Raw genomic sequence first — 20,132 nt, forward strand, 5'->3', positions numbered from 1 at the left:
TTGTGTGGGAGCAGTGATGGGGGATGATAAAATCTGTGGGACATATTAAAGGGGTGGTGCAGGGTTAATCTTTTTAATTTTTTATGGCCTATGCTCAGGATAAGCCATAAATACCTCAAACCTCACATTGCAGAAACACAACGTCTTTGGCTACTATACAAAAAAAAAAATTATGTGTTTTACAAAACCAGCAAAGTGAATGAAATGTAATCAAATTTACCTCATCCGCACACTGCAGGAAAAAAAAATGTGGAACAGCCGCAACCTCTAAAATGCGTGCGCTTCTAAAACATGGTCGGTTTCTTTCAGCTGCGCACTTGGGAGAAAGTGCCAGAAAATGCATCAAAAGCTCAATGAAAAACGCTGTGGAAAAAATACATTGAGATTCGCCGCTATTTATTCCACAGGGTTTTTGAGCTGCGTCTCGCTGTTGGGCCTCATCCTGATCATCTCAATATAATGTGTACTAGGGGCAACACGTTGGCTCAGTGGTTAGCACTGTAGCCTTGCAGCGCTGCGAGTCCTGGGTTTGAATCCTGCCAGGAACATCTACAAGGAGTTTGTATGTTATCCCTGTGTTTGCATGGATTTCCTCCCATATTCCAAAAAGACATACTGATATGGGAAAAAATGTACATTGTGAGCCCTATATGGGGCTCACCGAACGGATTACCAAACGCAGATGTAAACCAGGCCTTATACATATACCATATATACATTATTATAGCATATATACACACATATACATTTATATACACTCAAATACCATATATGTCATATATATGCTTATACTTATATGAATACTATATATACTCACATATATACATACACTCACTCCTACACATTATAGTATACTGTATATATATATACCGGTATAAAAACATACAGTACTCACCCAATATACAAGACACAAACTTTAAACAAATGTACACATATATACATATTAAATAGGCAGATTTTACCAAAATTATATACGGTACTCACATTTTCCAGAAGAGAGAACCATCACAGCAGACTGCTTCCAGTCTTCCCCACACGTTCTGATGGGCGAGAGGGAGGGAGGAAGTCCGGGCAGCACAGCAGGTCATCACAGGAAAGCAGCTATAAAGTAGCTGCAGCAGGTCAGTGAGAGGATTACGAGCAGCCATTATAGCTGATGCTGAAGCTGCACACGTGTCCACCGATATATACTTTCCCTATATATCGGGAGGACACCATATGCAGCTTAAGCATCAGTTAATGGGGGCCAGTGTGTGTTGAGGCAAATGCAGATGCATTGGTCAGGTGCTCGATTGGGGGCCCCTGACTAATGTATCTGCATTATTACAATGAGGACTTAACAGTCGGGGCTCGGGGCCCACCAGAGGATTCACCGGTTCCCCGGTGGGCCAGTCCGACCCTGCATCTTTGGCATAAAGCGCGTCACATCCCCCTAGCTTGCTACTTTCCACTAATGTGGATGGTGCAGGCTTGGGCAGGAACAATGTATTAGTTTCCTGAAGATTATATTATATAGAGTGAGGATATCATACTGATATAAGTAATACCTTGTACTGCCAGTTCCTTCCATCGCTCTTTGTTTTGCTGAATAATTTCAACCAAATTCTTTTTGAAATGTTGTAAATCTACATTTGCCAGAGAGTAATCCATTACAGGGCTGCCATCCGTCTGTGGTGTCCGCACACCGGGCTTCTTCTGGATGTCACCACCACGTCCAAAATCAGAGTTATTCAGGCTATAAAAGAAAGAAATGCGATTACTCTCCGCCAGTCATCAGTTATTCATTACTGACAAACCAAAGACGTGACTACATGCAGATAATTTAAAGGGATTGTAATATTGATGACTTGTCCTTTGGATATCAGATAGGTCCGGGTGGACCAGGTAGGTACTTTTTTTTTTTCAGTTTTCCATGTCACATTAAATATCCTTAAATGTTGCAATTGTAATGCTGGCCTCTAGGCTCTTACACCAATGACACAATCACATGATTATCATAATGATGGTAAGATGATGACTACTGAAACGTGATCACTACAGAACAGGACATGTAAGTCAATCTTTTACTGTAGATAATGTCATGGAAAATTTTATAGCTACGGAAACAGATGTATGCTCAGCTGTCTTTCTAAATGCAATAAATATAAGCAGTACCTTATACTGGATTAACAAGTCTATTATATATAGAAAAAATGTTAGGTTAGTTTTTGTTTTCAGTAGTAATGTTCAGAGCATATGCAATACAAACAGCAGCCACTGGGTGGCAGTATTGTATAGGAAGGAAATAGGAAGGATACCTAAAACGCTTTTCAGTAGGAAGCAGAGTTAACAATGCTCTAAATGTAAGATGAGCTGACAAACCTGGATTTATCGTAGACAGAATGATCAGACTTTGTCGCTTCCTCTATAAGAGGCATAACAATTTTCTCGGTTGAATCAGTTAGAAGCGTGAATGTTGGCTCCACTATGAAGTCTATAAAACCTGCGAGTGATAAGATATAAAACAAGACCGGGTTGACGCAGAGAATTATGTCTGTGTATATACATCAAATATATAATATTTCTAAACATACCGTAAGTATGTTCACAATTATCTTCATCATTACCACCAAAATCGAACCCCCTGCTTTGGCTCGATATTGGTTACAATTCGTCATACAAATTGATAACGTTTTTCAAGAAAATATTTTTTCATTCACGTATATCTCTGCTCATTCAGACATTGGGAGTCCAGAGGGCGGTCCTACTCAGTGACTCTATATGTGTAATATCTGTACATGAGCGGCCAATGGTCGTAGAGGTCGCACTTGCAACCAGGTGCCCCACAGTGCTGACCACACTATTATATTGTTTCTTCCTGGTGTGGACTCTGGATAATGACCTGTCTTCCCTATATAGCGAGTTTATGCCCTATTGCAGCCAAAGCGTCACCCTTCAGCCAGCACAGGATCATACGGTAACATGGAATACACAAAACATCTCCCTTAGCCTAAATGCAGATGACCGTGTGTATGATGCGGTCCACAAACTAGTGTTCAGTGTTACGTTTTTGCAGACCACGTGTCATCAGTGTGTCTTTAACATCACTGCCGTATGTCCACAAAAACTGAGTGTGTCACCAATGTGTGATCTGAGTTTGTGGATCTACAAAAGTGCCTACTTTTCATCTGTAAATCCGTGTGCCGTCCGTGGTTTGAGTCTCCCATAGGCTTCTATACGAGTCTGCGCCACAAACAGTGAACAGAGTAGAATCTGCTCCATATTTTGCAGCGCGGACTCACGGCCTGCTCAATGATCCATGGACTATGCGGTAGTCTGCTCGTGCCCATAGAAATGAATGGGTCAGTGTGCTATCAGGGAAAAACATGGATAGCACATTGATCTCGCACAGTCATCTGTAAGGGGCTTTACACTTTCCTTGTATTTGCAAGGGTAAACAGCAACCAGTGCAATACGGGTGCGTCATAAATAAGGGTACATTATAGGGGTGCATCATAAATATGGGTACATTATAAACAAGGGTACATTATAAATAAGGGTGTATTATAAGCAGGGGTGAACCTGCCCCTTTCGCCGCCCGAGGCGAACGACAGAAAGCCGCCCCCCCCCCCCGGGAGGAGGGGGCATGGCGGGACGGAGCGGAGGGGGCGGGACGGGGCAAAGCGAAGGGGGCGGGGCTTAGCAGCGTTCACAGGCAGAGAGCAGGCACGGAGAGGACCTGCTCTCTGCCTGAGCGTGAGGGGAGGCCGCTGGAGCAGCGCTGCTCGAGCGGCCTCCCCAATCCACCGCTCGGTGCTAAGCCAGTCCAGGACAGCTTGTCCTGGACTGGCTTAGGTAAGCAAAAATGCCACCCTCCCTGGGGCCCTTGCATAGCGCCGCCTAAAGCGGTCGCTTCAGGTCGCCTCATGGAAGGTGCGGCGCTGATTATAAGGGTGTATTATAAATAAGGGTACATTATAAATAAGACTACATTTTCTATGTGTTTTAGACACTTTCTAACAGTTTTTGTCCCTTATAAGACAGATGGGTGTGGTTTGTTGAAAGGAGGTGGATCTTAATATGCAAAACGGTGCATCAAAAATTGTACCAAATTTTTGAGTCAAAATTCTGTTGTAGACCAAGCCAAATAATAAATGATGTGAAGTTAAACGTGCACCAGATTACCAAACAGCATCAGACACTTTTTCTGTACTTATATAGTATAGAAAAACCTGAACCCAAGTTTTACTGAAACTGAATTTTTCCCACAAAATTATATCAATCTGCTGCGTGCCTCCAGCTTTGTAACATGATGGCGGCAGATTAAACAACAATTTTATGGTGATGGATAACCTCATACCTAAGAAATACCGTATAACAAGAAATACTCATGCATACTGTATGAGATGAGAAATGGGACGTTTTGTGTTTTATCTCTTTGTGCTCCCTTTGGTCACTTTCTACATTTTTCTAGATGTTTTGAGAAACCAAATAAGAATTTATTCAAAATGATGGAATTTTTTTCTCTCTGAGTGTCTAATTTTCCAGTAACAATTTGTTGTTTTGTGGCCCCCTCTTACTTCCACCCCAGTCCTCAGGAGGCAGCAGAGAGTATATTAGTAAACTGGATCTTGTCTGGCGCTCAGTTATTTCAGAATGATCTGTATACTCCTGGTGGATCCATTAACTATATAGTAATATAATGAAGAAGCAGACATAAGCATTACCTATTTGGGACTGTGCTACCAGTGTTGACTTTCGGTCGCAGAGCGGTGAGAAAGGAAGCCCTAATGCCACCTCCTTGTCCCCCTGTAAATAGAAGTTGTTATCATTAATACTGAAGCATTACAATATTGGGACCCCCAACCATCACACAGGAGCAGATCAGAGATTTTACCAGCACTTAAATATGAAATTAAAAAATGTATCACGATTATTAAATGCTACTCAGGGCTCGTTCACATCTGTGCCCGGTCTCCGTTCTGCAGGTTTCCGTTTCCTGCACAAAACAGAGCAGGAGACTCTCCGTGGTGAAACCGTTTTTTTTTAAAACCGGACACAGAGTCGGACATGCAGTACTCTGTGTCCGGTTTTAAAAAAAACTGTTTTGCCGCGGAGAGCAAAACACGCTCACCGGCGCTCACGGCCGGACTCGGCATGACAGGTTTCCGTCTGCATGCAGAGCGGAGTCCAGATGCTGGTGTGAACCCAGCGTCATATGTAAGGTGTAGCAAATATACTTGAATAGAATTAGAAGCAGTGACACTATCTGGTCAGGAGATGGCGCTGTTGAAACACTAATGGGCGCCATCAATTAGTTCACCAGCCTGTGACAGAGCTGTGTAATGTCATCCCCTCGTCAGTGATGTCAGGAGGAGGAGACAACCTGTATATAAGGGCAGGCAGCAGCCATCTTAGGCAGTGTGTGGCTTCATAAGCTAGCTGGGAGTGAGTGGTGATTTAGGGTCAGTTCACACGTGAACTGCCCGCACGGGTTTTGACACCGAGAGAGCCGTGGCGAGCCGCATCTCTCTCTTGTCAAAACCCGCCTGCTGCGACCATCGCGGTCGCGGATTTCTCCTCCGCTGTCGACTCAAATGAATGAGCAGACATAGGAGAGAGCTGCCGGGGGCGGAAGCCGCTCGGCTGAGCCCGCGCGGCTTCCGCCTGAAGATAGGGCAGGTTACATAGACCACCATTGTAAAGGGGCGGATTTTGAAGCGAAATCCGCTGTCAAAATCCGCCCCTTTGCCCACGTGTGAACTAGCCCTTAGGGTGCTGTCACGGCTATGGAAGGAGGTCAAGAAGGAGCTTGTCTTTCTACCAGAGGAAGATAGTGGGGACAGGAGCTCCAGGGGGCAGCACATTAGGATGGGGAGTGGTGCGCATTATTTTATTCTCTCACAATAGAGGCCTTCTGTTGTTATTGTAACATTGACTTTCATATTATACTTTGGGGGACCAATGTGGAATATTATACGGGGAATGGGGGGCTCTGGGGAGCATAATATCCTGTGTGTGGGGCCACTGTGGAGTATTATACTCTGCTATGGACACCCTCCAGTTTGGGCCGGGCATTGGGGTAGATGACGCCATCATCCACCTTCTTCCCAAAGCCCTCTCTCACCTGGAGAAACCCGGGAACACTGTGTGAATAATGTTCTTTGATTTCTCCAGTGCGTTCAAGACCATTCAGCCAGGGCTACTGAGGGAGAAGCTAAACCTTGATGGTGTGGACCATCACCTGTCCAAATGGATCCTAGACTACCTGACAAACCGCCCTCAATATGTGAGAGCCCAGCACCACAAGGTACAGTTCTTGCCCCATTTCTCTTCACACTGTACACTGCTGACTTTAGGTACAACTCATCCAGCTGTTACTTATAAAAGTACTCCGATGACCCTGCTATAGTAGGCCTCATAACTGATGGTGACCATAAGGAGTACAGAGACTTAAACCGGAATTTTGTGGAATGCTGTCAACCACCTCAGGAGTAATGCTGGGAAGACCAAGGAGATGGTGGTGGACTTTAGTAAGTGGAGAAGTGCTCCGACCCCAGTGGAGATCCAAGGGTTATGCATTGAGATAGTCAACACCTATAAGTACCTGGGTATGCTCCTCAATAATAAGCTAGACTGGGTAGATCACCTGGAGGTGCTGCACAGAAAGGGTCACAGCAGTATCTACCTGCTCAGGAGGCTGAGGGCCTTCGGAGTCCAAGGCACAAGTCTTAGGGACTTTTTCAACTCTGTAGTAGCATCAGCCATCTTCTTTGGCGTAGCCTGCTGGGGGAGTAGCATAACAGCCAGGGACAGAAATGGACTTGACAGGCTGATTAGAAGGGCCAGCTCTGCCCTAGGGAGCCCCCTGGACCCAGTACAGGTGGTGGGGGACAGAAGGATACTGTCTGTGGTGAGCTCCATGCTGGAGAACAACTCCCATCCCATGTATGAGACCGTGACAGCACTGGGCAGTACTGTCAGTGACCGACTGCTTCACCCCAAGTGTGAGAAGGAGCGCTATCGGAGATGCTTACTCCCAACCGCAGTCAGGCTGTATAATTGACATCAGGCCAAGCGAAGATCACTCCGCACAGAGAACTAAATGATCCTGATGTTTTTCTTTGTTAGGACTCCTACTATCTATTTATCTTCTACTCTGAGATTTTGTATTGACTATGCTGCTGTAACACACTGAATTTCCCCATGGAGGCACTATTAAAGGATTATTTTATCTTATCTTACTGCAAGGGTGGGGGGGGGGGGACTCTGAGATGCATATTAGACTATGTGGGGCCACTGTGGAGTATTATACTGTGAGGGGATGCTCTTGAGAGCATATTATACTGTATGGGTCCACTGTGGAGTATTATGCTCTACATAGTGGAGAAGAAGTGAATATTAAAATGATGCTGGATATAAGGTAATGAATGGAATATAGAACTAGCACCTGTCTAAAAAACTCCTCCATCAATAAGTCCGTCCACCGCTGATGCATATCCCAGGTTTTTGCAGGATGACTGATATCAGCAGCATGAAGAATCAAGGACATGGCTTTTGATTTGTCTATTCTGTGAAATAAAGAAAACAATTCAATCATTTCCTGAAATGAAGCCGTGGTATTGAAAGCAAGAAGTGTTCAGTATTTCTCATCAAGGCCGGTGTATTGCTTATTTATCTAATAATAACCCTGTACAAAAACTCATCATAAACCATAATATGTGAGCTGTGAAACCGGTGGTCCATGCAGGACTTTTCTCTCCTGCGACGGTTTCTGTATCTCCAACAAAGACTCCCAACATAGATGTGAACCTACCCATAGACAGTTTTTTGTCTCACCAAACAAATGCGCAAAGCTTAAAGACGTTGTCCAGCATAATTTTTATTTATTTTTTAAATTAGGTTGGGGGAGGTGACAAAAAAACAAACAAAAGCATGGTGCTCCAGTCTCCTGCTGCTCAGCTGTCTACTTTTACTGAATGAACTCATGACTGTGACGTCCCATGTCCGTTCCACTGAGGCCGCTGATTGACTTCAGTGGTCATGTGACTGCTGAGGCCAATCAGTGGTCACGTGCAGTGGGAACTTTCTTCATAAGAAAACAATGGAAATGCAGGAGTAGCCTAATTAAAAATAAAATAAAAATTATCTTGGACAACCCCTTTAACAGAAAAGGGACTGAGTTAAGATATGCCAACGTGCCAAAATTGTGGCAAAACGGTGTTGCTAATTTTTGTTGCAAAGTACGCCAAATAATAGGTGATATAAACACAGATTAGACAGATTAAAGTGGCACCAGATTTATCATCCGGCATCCACCATTAAAGAGGTTGTCCCATCACAAGGATCCTATCTATACTGCTAGTTTATGTGGATTTAAGACTTTTCCTAAATGCATTGCTTTATCAAAACTGCTTTGTTTGGCCGCTATCTTAACTTATTCACTTCATTGTTTACACTCCGTTTCTATGGCCCTTGGGATTATCTGCTCATTTGTCAAGTGATGTAGCTGCCTACTCTCAGGGGGGAGGAAGGGGCTGGGAGCAGCTCTGAGCTGTTTGAGAAGCTCCGCTACTTAAATGACACAGATAGGGGAGGTGAGAGCGCCGGGATTTCTGAGCTCTTATCTGTCGGTTTAATTGAATTTGGCTGATACGGGCTGAGATAGGGAGTCCTTTACCTCTGTATGTAATGCAAACTGACTCAAATCCAGCTCTGCTACATCAATTTCACACTGTAATTCATTTACAACCAATCCTGTGCAAGTGAAACCCCGCCCACCTATGTGCCGAGAAAAGCAGGAAGTGAAGAGAACACAACAGCCTGCAGGTTAGTGAACAAGCGTCATGGGAATACCCCTTTAAGACTGTCTAGTCAGATTACACTGTCTTAAAATAAGACAGGATAAGTAAATCTGCTCCAGTGTGTGTCCCTCTATAAAAATGATGGCCATCATATGGATTTGCACACTACAAATCTGCATTACATTTAAGTGTATAAGGTCTTAAGAGTAAAGGGGTTTCCCAGAGTCATAGCTTATCATCTATCCAAAGGATAGGTGATGAATGTCTCATCCTCAAGGATCCCATAGTTCACAAGATTGGGGTCTCGTGTCCACCATCTGAACAAAGCAACATTCAAAATCTGTGGGGCTGAAGAAGATAGTCAAGTGCTATGCTGGGCTATGTCAAAATGAAGCCGCAGTTAGAGCCTTTCCATTCAGATAAGGGACACAGGTTTTTTATATATTCCTGTACTTTTCATTGCTTCACTGTATGTGTGTTGTAGGGAGACAGACATAGTATCAGTTTTATAAAAACAACACAGAGGACATCTTGGTATTCTTTACCCTTCGGGCTGCTGTAATGTATTTCTCATGGTCTTTATCTGCTGGAAGTGACCGGACATATCTGTAGATAGAACCATCTCAATCACCAGCGTTCTCAAGTCTCTGAAACAAATGCAAAGCAAAACATTAGAATCCATAACTGGATGGGATTGATGTTGACAGGCTGTTATTATATTCCAGATTTCAATGAATTTAATATAATGCAATTAGAAATTTACCAGTAGAGATGGGAGAACCTCTAAAGATTTGTTTTTGGGTCAATGAATCAACTTTCCAGTTTGTTTTGGTCTGAACCAAAGCAACAATATTATACTCTGGGGTCTCTGTAATGCAAGATCTTATTCAAAGTATCTTTCTTTGGGGAACAGATATAGAGTATATATCTCAGCTGTTACAGAGCCGGTGCAATAGTACATCTGTGTACAAGGCCTTATACTAATGCAAGTATGTTACATGTCGGTGACTAGAATATAGGCCTCATTGTGACTGCCCTATAATAACACAGGCCTCAGCAGTAGTCAAGGACCTGGGATATAATACTATAACATTAGTCAATTGATTAGTAAAACCGTCCAAACATTATATGGAAAACTTTTTAGTAAATGTGATATTTTACCTCCAGTCATCTTTGGACAAATTTACCAAAATATTCATGTCATCCTCTTGCATAATACGATAGGCAGCACTTACATGATGATTTTCTAGGACAGAACGGTCATTGTACAGTATTGCAGCATCAGACCTAGCCAGGAAAAATAAAAATGAAACAACATTGTAAAATTATTCGAGAATTTAATCTGATTTTCATATAGAATTTTTTTTACCTGAGGAAAAGTCATCACCCGCCATGTGTATGTATTTGTGCGGTCACTTTTATATTTACGCACACTTTTTTTTTTATTACTATTTTTATTTAATAATTTTGTTATTTTTTGTATTATTATTTATGCCATAAAATGCATTATGTCTAGTTTACTAGATTCAGTCCCCCTTCCTCATACAGATTTCCTGCTGTCATGGCGGCTGTTACGGCGGCACCGAGAAGGAGATTTATCTTTTTGTATATTTTGATGAACAATGTTGCATGGCCAAAAAAATATTTTGAAATGATATTTAAAATAAAATTCAAAAATTCTATATAAAATTAAAAGGGTTTGAGAAAAAGAACAATTTAAAATGATTTCCTATGTTCCAAGCGAAATGAACTTGACGTGACATAGCTGTTGGCGGCAAATGCAACTTAGTAATTTTTTAGATGTGAAAAGCCAAGCTGTCAGTCCCAATCATCTCATCAAGCCTGAGCTCTGGAAAGTTTGCATTGGCAGTGGATATATCCGACTTTGCTAAAGCAGCCACGTCCAATAGTCCCACAATTGAATACTGTTTTATATTTTCCAGTCTTGGATATTGCTTTTTTTCTACTTCTTTATGGTGCCCCTTGGTGATTCTTCTGATTCCCTGCAAATATGTCCAAGACTAGCAAGAAGAACCAGGTTTTAGCGTGCAGATTATTATTGGGGTATCAGTTGGCGTGCACAATTCACCAACAAAATCTTCTTATAGTGACACAATATTATGCAAAAAGACTGAGCCAGTTGCCAACTTGTTCTGTGATATAATGGAAGGACTGGTTCATCACATTAGAAATTCTCTTTGTACAATATCAAGAGCTTGGAGACCTCATCAAACACAAACTATCTCACCATAAATGTACCAATTATTAAGTTTTATAATGATAATAGATGTAGGCAAGGTAGTGTACAGATCTTACCTTGTCTGTATGTGGAAGTTGTTGGTGGTCCCTGTGTGCTCATAGTCATGGATAGCAGCAGCTAAGATCATTGCCAAAATTTCCAGTTCTGTGAGCCAGTGCTGCAAAAATCCAGAATTATATATGGTCATAATTAATATACATTTCTGGTAACATTTTTCTAAAAACATAAGGAGGACCTCAGTTTGTCCATTAGTTGTTTTTTTGGCTTATTCTTAGGATAAGCCATAAATATCTGATTGTCTCCCAGTGACACTCTCGAATACCGATTTTAGTAAGGGACAGTAGGTTGCTGGGAGGCAGGGACAGATAACTGCTGGTAGGAGTCCGGCTCCTGGCATGCTGGTAAATCTGATAAACAGGGGAAACTTGGTCATGTGAAGTTAGCCTTAGGCCGGGGCTCCACATGACGTAAACGCTGCGGTTTGGCCATGATGGAAATGTTGCAGCAAAAAAATGTGGCGTTCTAGTGAATCTCTCACTCTGTTCAATAAAAGTAAAACTGTTTATGTGCTGCCTGTTTAGTGAATTTAGTTAGATTCTGTTTGTCTCTATTTATGATTCAACGAACTGATCATAATTTTTTTTTTCTTAAGAAACTAATATGTAAATAAATTTTTCTTCATATAAAAAGGAAAACTCAACCTTGCACTACCTATTGGAAGGCAGCTCCCTATAGATCAATGCCTGGTTTTCAATCAAACCTAGAGACATTGGAGCAAATTTATTAAAACTGGAATATTGTAAGTCAATCTTATACTAGATTATACTAGAGTAAGGAATGGGAGATCTATGAAGAGACTAAAGCCCTTTCATAAATCTGTCTACCATCCCTGTGCCAGAATGGAAACAGCCATGGACATTCATTGTAACTCAAGCCAGAAAACTGACGTGACTTACGATAAATCTGTCAGATCAAAGAGGAGCGGCCACTTTGACCAAGCCCAATCCCCCAGCAGGGAAGGCATGAATGGGGGCTTAAAGTTCTTGCACCAAATGTGAACCTCAACATCATCCATCCTTGTCAGAAAACTGATGAATAATGAATTTGCCCCATCTTTTCTAAAAGGAAAACAGAACCATCTACAGAAGAGGTTCCCAAACTTTTTTTTCTCGTAGACCACTTTCAAAATTTTACTGGTTTCGGTGGAGCCCCTGCTGTTACATTTCTACCATATTCCCAAAACTCGTCAAAAAATGTGAAGATTAGATCTAACGATGGAAATTTGCGTCGCGGCTGAGACCCCTGGGGGTCCACCTGGACCACTTTGAGAACCACTGATCTACAGTTTCTGGGTTATTGCCCCTCAGTGTGAAGAAGGGTGTTGGTTTGGCTGACAGAGAGGTCATTGACATGAGTCAGACGGGGTAGCATGCTAAGGAGATATAGTGCCCCTTCTGAACCATGCCAATGATCTCTCAGCCAGAGCATGCATGGTTTGTTAGACTCTGACCCCAAAGGGTTCACTTATTTTTTTTGCAACTGAAGCCTGAGCCTAATTGCACTTAAATAGGTTATAACAATGAGGACATATAGCTCATGCAGGGCTTAGCAGAAACCTTGTAGTTTGCTTTGGATACAGGACTTATCCTTTAGTTAGACACTTCCCTTTAACAAAAACTTAGATTCAGATTTATATATATAAAACATTCAATATAAACTAATTTAAAACCAGAAATAGAGGTTTCCTATACTCTACAACACATCAGGCATATCATTACCTTGACTCTTCAAAGACACAGACAAGTAATGATAGTTTTGCATTCATGTCTTGAAGATTTCTAGACTACTTTGACTATGCATGCATTTCTATATGTCATGTGTCAGTCACACTAATCATAATGTTTGTCTCTGAATTGTCTGCTTATGGGAGTGATGACTAAAGAGAAGAAAAAATCATTTTGTAATATCGGATACTGCTTTTTGCTTTAAAATATAGATTTTCTTTTTACGTGCCTAAAAAAGTGTAGCGTGCACACAAAAAGTTCAAGATCTACTGCGAGCCATCTTCAAAAGGAAAAGGAGCCCCATGATTATTGATTCGGCATTTGTGATACATATTCTTGCTTTGCTGTTTCAGTTTTTCTACCCAGCTCTTCAGAGACACAGCCGAGTATGGGGACTTATTTTTCAGGCAGTATTCCACAGGATGAATGGTAGTTAGGGTTGAGCGATCGGGATCGTAAAAGATCGGATCCTGATCAGCGATCGAGCAAATCTCACGATCGGGATCAGCTGGAAAATGATCGGAAATCAGATTTTGAAATCTCAAGATCGGTTCAACCCGAAAAGTGACTTTTCCCATAGAGAAGCATTGACTAGAGTTGAGCAATCGGGATCGGAAAAGATTGGATCCGGTTCGGCGATCGAGCAAATTTCATGATCGGGATCAGCTGGAAAATGATTGGAAATTGGATTTTGAAATAGATCCTGAAATCTCAAGATCAGCTCAACCCTAATGGTAGTAGGGTTATCCAGTTTCTAATATTGTTGCTTATCCTTAGGAAAGGTAGATAGATATCTGAGGGTCTGACAACAATATTAGAAACTGAATAACTCCTTTAGCTCATATTAGCAAAACAAGATGGCTGTCCTACTGATGTCTGATACTATAAGGTAATTTGTACATTACCCTCATATATAAAATGTATATAAAATAAATATATATATAAATATATCAAGAGAATATATCACCAAATAAATGTATAATAAAAATATATATAAAATAAATATATAAAAAAGATACATAATGTTATAAAATGTATATAAAATAAATAAATATATAATAAAAATAAATATATATATATATATATATATATATATATTTATTGATATTTTAATTATATAGTTATATTTATTTTATGTACATATTGCGACCCCAAATGGTATAATCGAAAAACCAAAATCCACTGTACTGTAAGTCAATTCCATTCCTCAACAAACTTTGTCCTTCATAGCTGGCTCTCATTGGTAATGTTTACCGTTTCCGTCCAAATTTGTCCCATGTACACTATAACCTTACTAAATTACTTATATAACGCTACAATAATACTCTGCCCATTGTGCTGGCTCCTAGAGAGGGTCTCTCTCTGAAATCTGTATAACCTTATAGGCAACCCCTTGAAACTGTGGCCCTCTCGGGGAGTCATTCGATACCTTTTATTATTACATTTGCTATGATTCCCTTTTTAACAAAAAATATTGGATCACAGCAGAAAAATAAGAGGCAGAAATCTTTTCCCAAGCCTTTCTGTTCCTTCAGCTGACAACCCATCCTATTTTTGGCAAAAGAAATTCTGACGCGAACACGCACCTCATAGACAGACATGTAAACAAGCTCGTAGATTGAGCTTAAGTTTCAAAAGCAGTTAGAAAAAGAACAAAAAAAAAAAAAGAAAAAGCTACAACATAATGTAGAACGAATCTGGAGATAGATTTCATGAAGAGAATGCAACGTGACAATTTCTAAGCATAGCAGATGCTTATTGGAAACCATGTTAGAAATAATCAGACTCTAATATTCAGGATAAACATATGTCCAGGGTAGGGAACGTATCAGGTCTCGTAGAGGATCGGTGTCCTAGTAATGATCCATTAAAGGTAATACGTTCCCAATATTAAACAGGTATGAGGCAGAGAAAATATTAGTCTAGATTTTACTTTATTATTAGAGATGAGCAAGTAGTACTCGATCGAGTAGGTTTTCGATCGAATATTATGGTATTCAAAGTACTCGATCGAGTACCACTCGCTATTCGAATGGAAAAGTTCGATGCAGAACCAGCATTGATTGGCCGAATGCTATACAGTCAGCCAATCAACGCTGGTTCTTCTCCTACCTTTAGAAGTCTTCTCCGTGCAGCTTCCCCGCGGCGTCTTCCGGCTCTGAATTCACTCTGCCAGGCATCGGGCCTGGGCAGAGCCGAATGCGCATGCCCGCACTACATTTTCTTGTAGTGCGGGCATGCGCAGTCGGCTCTGACCAGGCCCGATGCCTGGCAGAGTGAATTCAGAGCCGGAAGATGCCGCGGGGATGCTGCACGGAGAAGACTTCTTGGAGGATCCAGCCCGACCCTCACTCGTGGACTTGGTAAGTGTAATTTGATAGAATGTTGTCTACCCCTGAAACAAGCATTTTCCCCCCATAGACTATAATAGGATTCGATATTCGATTCGAGTAGTCAAATATTGAGGGGCTACTCAAAACGAATATCGAACATTTTACTGTTCGCTCATCTCTATTTATTATATGTCAGACATCCTGTGACACGACCTGAAGCCTCCACAAGTTACAGACCCTCGCCCACCATTTATCAAGTTGTTTCCGCCTTTATTCTCATCTGACTGACGGATTCTGCAACAATTTTGTTGAAATGACAAGTGACAATATTTAATGTCATCTTCTTTTAATCTCTCATTTTGGCAGTCCCTTTCCTTATTGGACTATACCTCGTCTATGAGTCACACACTATGCATAACATGGGTGGTCCTGGATTAGATGTTGTACGAATGTTGTCCTGAAAATCGATGGTTTTTTAATACCAGTGGTTGGAGGCTGACTGATTTCCAGAGCAAAAATGAATTGAAACTTTTTTGCTTCTGTTATGTTGACAGAAACAAAAAGGGTTAAAAGAGACCTATTTCGTTTTAGTATGAAAATATGAGCTAAGCTCTGTCCTGGTCATTTGATGATCACAAAGTTGATGAGTTATTAGAAGATATGCTTTGATCTCTGAACGTGTAGTCTGACACTTGTGTGTCCATCACATGACCTGGAGAAAATTTTTATTTGCTGGAAGTAAACATTGAAGGCTTCCCATTGAGTAACTAAGATCTTGAAAACCAATCTTGAGGATGTCCATATTTATGTTTCATATTGTAAAGTGACAATCTTTTTACATATGGAACATGTGGACAGGGTATGCAGCAGTGGGCAAATCTGAAAGGGCAGGTACAGTGTGACGCGGGACATCTAACATAGTTACATAGTAGATGAGGTTGGATGAAGACATCGGTCCATCAAGTCCAACCTATAACCCTACAATCCCCTACAGTGTTGATCCAGAGGAAGGCAAAAAAACCCATGAAACTCATGCCAATTGCCCTATTACAGGAGAAAAAAAATCCTTGACTCCAATCTGATAGTCAGTATAAAAACCCTGGATCAACGTTTGCTTAAAATCTAGAATTGATAACCCGTAATATTGTTCTCTTCAAGAAAGGCATCCAGGCCCTCTTTGAACCTGTTCAATGAATCCGCCACCACCACTTCCTGGGGCAGAGAACTCCATAGAACTCCATAGCCTCGCTGTTCTTAGGATTCCAGCGCATGCGCATCAAAACTGCATGTTCAATTGAGATGGGTAGGGAGGCTCAAGCCATAGTTGGATGGATCTGTATATTACTGTATTAACAAGGAAAAGTGCATCTTCCCTCATCTGGGGTATAAAGCAGATGGGGAAGGTGGTCCAAAGTTTGCTTTGGGGTCCATTTGACTCTAGATATACCACTGACAAATACAATGGAGTCTAAAGCACATATTGTACATTATTTATCATGTAAATATGACTTTATAACTTCCTCTGTACCCCAATGAGACAGGATATGTTGTTAACAGAAAGAAAGGAAATGAAATATAATAAAATATAAAACAGGTTAAACCTATTTACTTTGGGAAAAGACATGTATATTGATGAAAAATATGATAAGCACAATGTAAAACTCAAAAACAAAATGGAACAGCAGACACCGAGCAAACCGTAATGTAGTATTTTCAATAAGATAGAATAGTTGGCAAAGGAATGAGGCTCACCTTCGGGAGGTGTGAACCAAAGTCACAACTCTGTGATTGTGATAACTTTATAGTCAGATGGAGCAGCAATGTTCCTAACACCTCGCAGGCGTATATATGTGAAGTAGAAGGACCAGCAACTCAGATTCGGTGGTGAATCTGGCACTAAGGAACTGCGCTCCCCTCAATGGTTAGTAAACACGGTTTTATTGGCAAAAAAACCTCACACAACGCGTTTTGGGCGTCAGACTACGCCCTTCTTCAGGTGAAATAGTTTCTACAAATAAAATATAACATCCCATGTATCAAATGTACTCTATATTAAAAATGTATAGAAAAAAACACATGATAAACATGATAAACCCAGAAAATCAACAGAACCTGAACTTACAGGACAGTCCAAAAAAGGTTTTGTAGAAACTATTGCACCTGAAGAAGGGCGTAGTCTGACGCCCGAAACGTGTTGTGTGAGGTTTTTTTGCCAATAAAACCGTGTTTACTAACCATTGAGGGGAGCGCAGTTCCTTAGTGCCAGATTCACCAACGAATCTGAGTTGCTGGTCCTTCTACTTCCTTTATATATGGGCCTTAATCCCTATGTAGTGGATAAGGCCTATCGAACTATTAATTCCTGTTTGTCTCATTTAGTCTGATCGGTAGGGGGCGTGATCATCCACCATGGACAACTGGAGGGAGACAATAGGGAAAAACCTTATATGGAATCTGATATTGCTTTTTGAACTTATTTGCAATGCTTCCAAACCACTTATATGCTGGTGTACGGGCAGTAAGTGGCAGAGTGAAAATATCTTTTTTGTGTCCAAGTGCAACCAAGAAAATCAATGTTTGTTTGGTGCACTCTTGGAGTGGTCATATCTGCCGGAGCATCTGTAGTTGCCACATATCAGAATATTACAGGGGGTCTAAGGAAACTGGAAGCATGAACGGAGACTTGGCAAATGAAGTTTAATATAGACAAATGTAATGTTATATAAAAAACAAAAAAACTTGAGTCTTCAGTAGTTGATACCTTTTTTAATGGCTAACTCATAATGATGAGAAATGATGTAATGTTATGCACTTTGGTCAACAAAATGAAGGATTATGTACTTAATAATAAATTACTGAGTAAGACTGCCAATAAAAAAAGACTTAGGGATTTTGGTGGACAGCAAGCTTACCTTTAGTGACCAGTGCCAGGCAGCTGCAGCCAAGGCAAATAAAATTATGGGATGCGTCAAAAGAGGTTTAGATTCTCATGACAAGGACATAGTTATGCCTCTATACAAATCACTGGTACGGCCACACTTAGAATATTGTGCGCAATTTTGGGCCCCGATATACAAGAAAGACATAGGTGAACTTGGAAAAGTGCCAAGACCAGCAACCAAAATGATTAGGGGAATGGGTGGACTGGAGTACAACGATAGATTAACAAACTTGGGGTTATTCAGTTTAGAGAAAAGACGTCTACGGGGAGATCTAATAACAATGTACAAATACATGAAGGGACAATACAAAGAACTTTCCAATGATCCTCTACATCTGGAGGAGAGAAAGTTTCATCAGCAACATTGACGGGGATTCTTCACTGTAAGAACAGCAAGGCTCTGGAAGTCTCTGCCCCAGGAAGCGGTGATGGCGGATTCATTGAACAAGTTCAAAGAGGGCCTGGATGACTTTCTTGAAGAAAACTATATGAAGGGTTATGGACTCTAGATTTTTCGGACACGTTGATCCAGGGTTTTTATACTCACTGTCAGATTGGAGTCGAGAAGGAATTTTTTCCCCTGAAATGAGGCAATTGGCATGAGCCTCATGGGGTTTATCTTGCTTTCCTCTGGATCAACAGTATAGGGGATTGTAGGGTTATAGATTGGACTTGATGGACTGATGTTTTCATCCAACCTCATCTACTATGTAACTATCAGGATGTTCCTGGGTGGTGACCATGGGTGAAAACAGGTATTGTGGCATGTGCGGCCACACCAAAGGTGCAGCAAACAACTCATGTACATGTGGATAAAAATGTACTTTTCTGGGTAAGATTTTACTTGGAGATAAAAAAGGTACAGTGTTGGCCAAAAGTATTGGCACCCCTGCAGTTCTGTCAGATAATACTCGTGTTCTTCCAGAAAATGATTGCAAGCACAAACTCTTTGGTATTAATATCTTCATTTATTTTTCTTGCAATGAAAAAACACAAAAGAGAATGAAAAAAAAAGTCAAATCATTGATCATTTTACACAAAACTCCAAAAATGGGCCGGACAAAAGTATTGGCACCCTCATCCTAATACTTGGTAGCACAACCTTTAGACACAATAACTGCGCACAACCGCTTCCAGTAACCATCAATGAGTTTCTTACAAGGCTCTGCTGGAATTTTAGACCATTCTTCTTTGGCAAACTGCTCCAGGTCCCTGAGATGTGAAGGGGGCCTTCTCCAAACTGCCATCAAGAGATCTCTCCACAGGTGTTCTATGGGATTCAGGTCTGGCCTCATTGCTGCCACTTTACAAGTCTCCAGTGCTTTCTCTCCAACCATTTTCTAGTGCTTTTTGAAGTATGTTTTGGGTCATTGTCCTGCTGGAAGACCCATGACCTCTGAGGGAGACCCAGCTTTCTCACACTGGGCCCTACATTATGCTGCAAAATTTGTTGGTAGTCTTCAGACTTCATAATGCCATGCACATGGTCAAGCAATCCAGTGCCAGAGGCAGCAAAGCAACCCCCAAAACATGGCCTTTCTTGCCATTTGATGCTGTTCTTCCCTCCCTACAAGAATTGTTTTTAAGATGTGATACCCTAATAAAGGAAGCCTTTTTATGAAGATGAGCCTCTATGTGGGTGAGTGCCCTTCCAATTTTCTCTTTTTTCGTTATTTTCCCAAAAAGCTCTACTTTTATCTAATCTGACCAGAGAACATTCTTCCAAAACGTTTTTACTATGTACAGTATATATTCCATTACTACGTACAGTATATACACCATTACTATGTACAGTATATACTCCATTACTATGTACAGTATATACTCCATTACTACGTACAGTATATATTCCATTACTACGTACAGTATATACTCCATTACTATGTACAGTATATATTCCATTACTATGTACAGTATATATTCCATTACTACGTACAGTATATACTCCATTACTACGTACAGTATATACTCCATTACTACGTACAGTATATATTCCATTACTATGTACAGTATACACTCCATTACTACGTA

General features: G+C 41.0%; 1 protein-coding gene across 2 annotated transcripts in view; it reads right to left on the reverse strand.

The window, feature by feature from the left end:
* PDE1A (phosphodiesterase 1A) overlaps nt 1-20,132 on the reverse strand; it is a 210,838-nt gene that overhangs the window by 11,695 nt on the left and 179,011 nt on the right. For both annotated transcript variants that reach the window (XM_075283805.1, XM_075283806.1), the window contains exons 7-13: nt 11,100-11,200; nt 9,945-10,070; nt 9,329-9,430; nt 7,430-7,550; nt 4,707-4,788; nt 2,362-2,482; nt 1,548-1,735 (exon numbers count right to left, since the gene is read on the reverse strand). In XM_075283805.1, the coding sequence (XP_075139906.1) occupies nt 1,548-1,735; nt 2,362-2,482; nt 4,707-4,788; nt 7,430-7,550; nt 9,329-9,430; nt 9,945-10,070; nt 11,100-11,200 (841 nt within the window). The remainder of the gene's footprint in view (nt 1-1,547; nt 1,736-2,361; nt 2,483-4,706; nt 4,789-7,429; nt 7,551-9,328; nt 9,431-9,944; nt 10,071-11,099; nt 11,201-20,132) is intronic.

Source organism: Leptodactylus fuscus, chromosome 8 (genome assembly GCF_031893055.1).
Source record: "Leptodactylus fuscus isolate aLepFus1 chromosome 8, aLepFus1.hap2, whole genome shotgun sequence".
NCBI lineage: Eukaryota > Metazoa > Chordata > Amphibia > Anura > Leptodactylidae > Leptodactylus > Leptodactylus fuscus.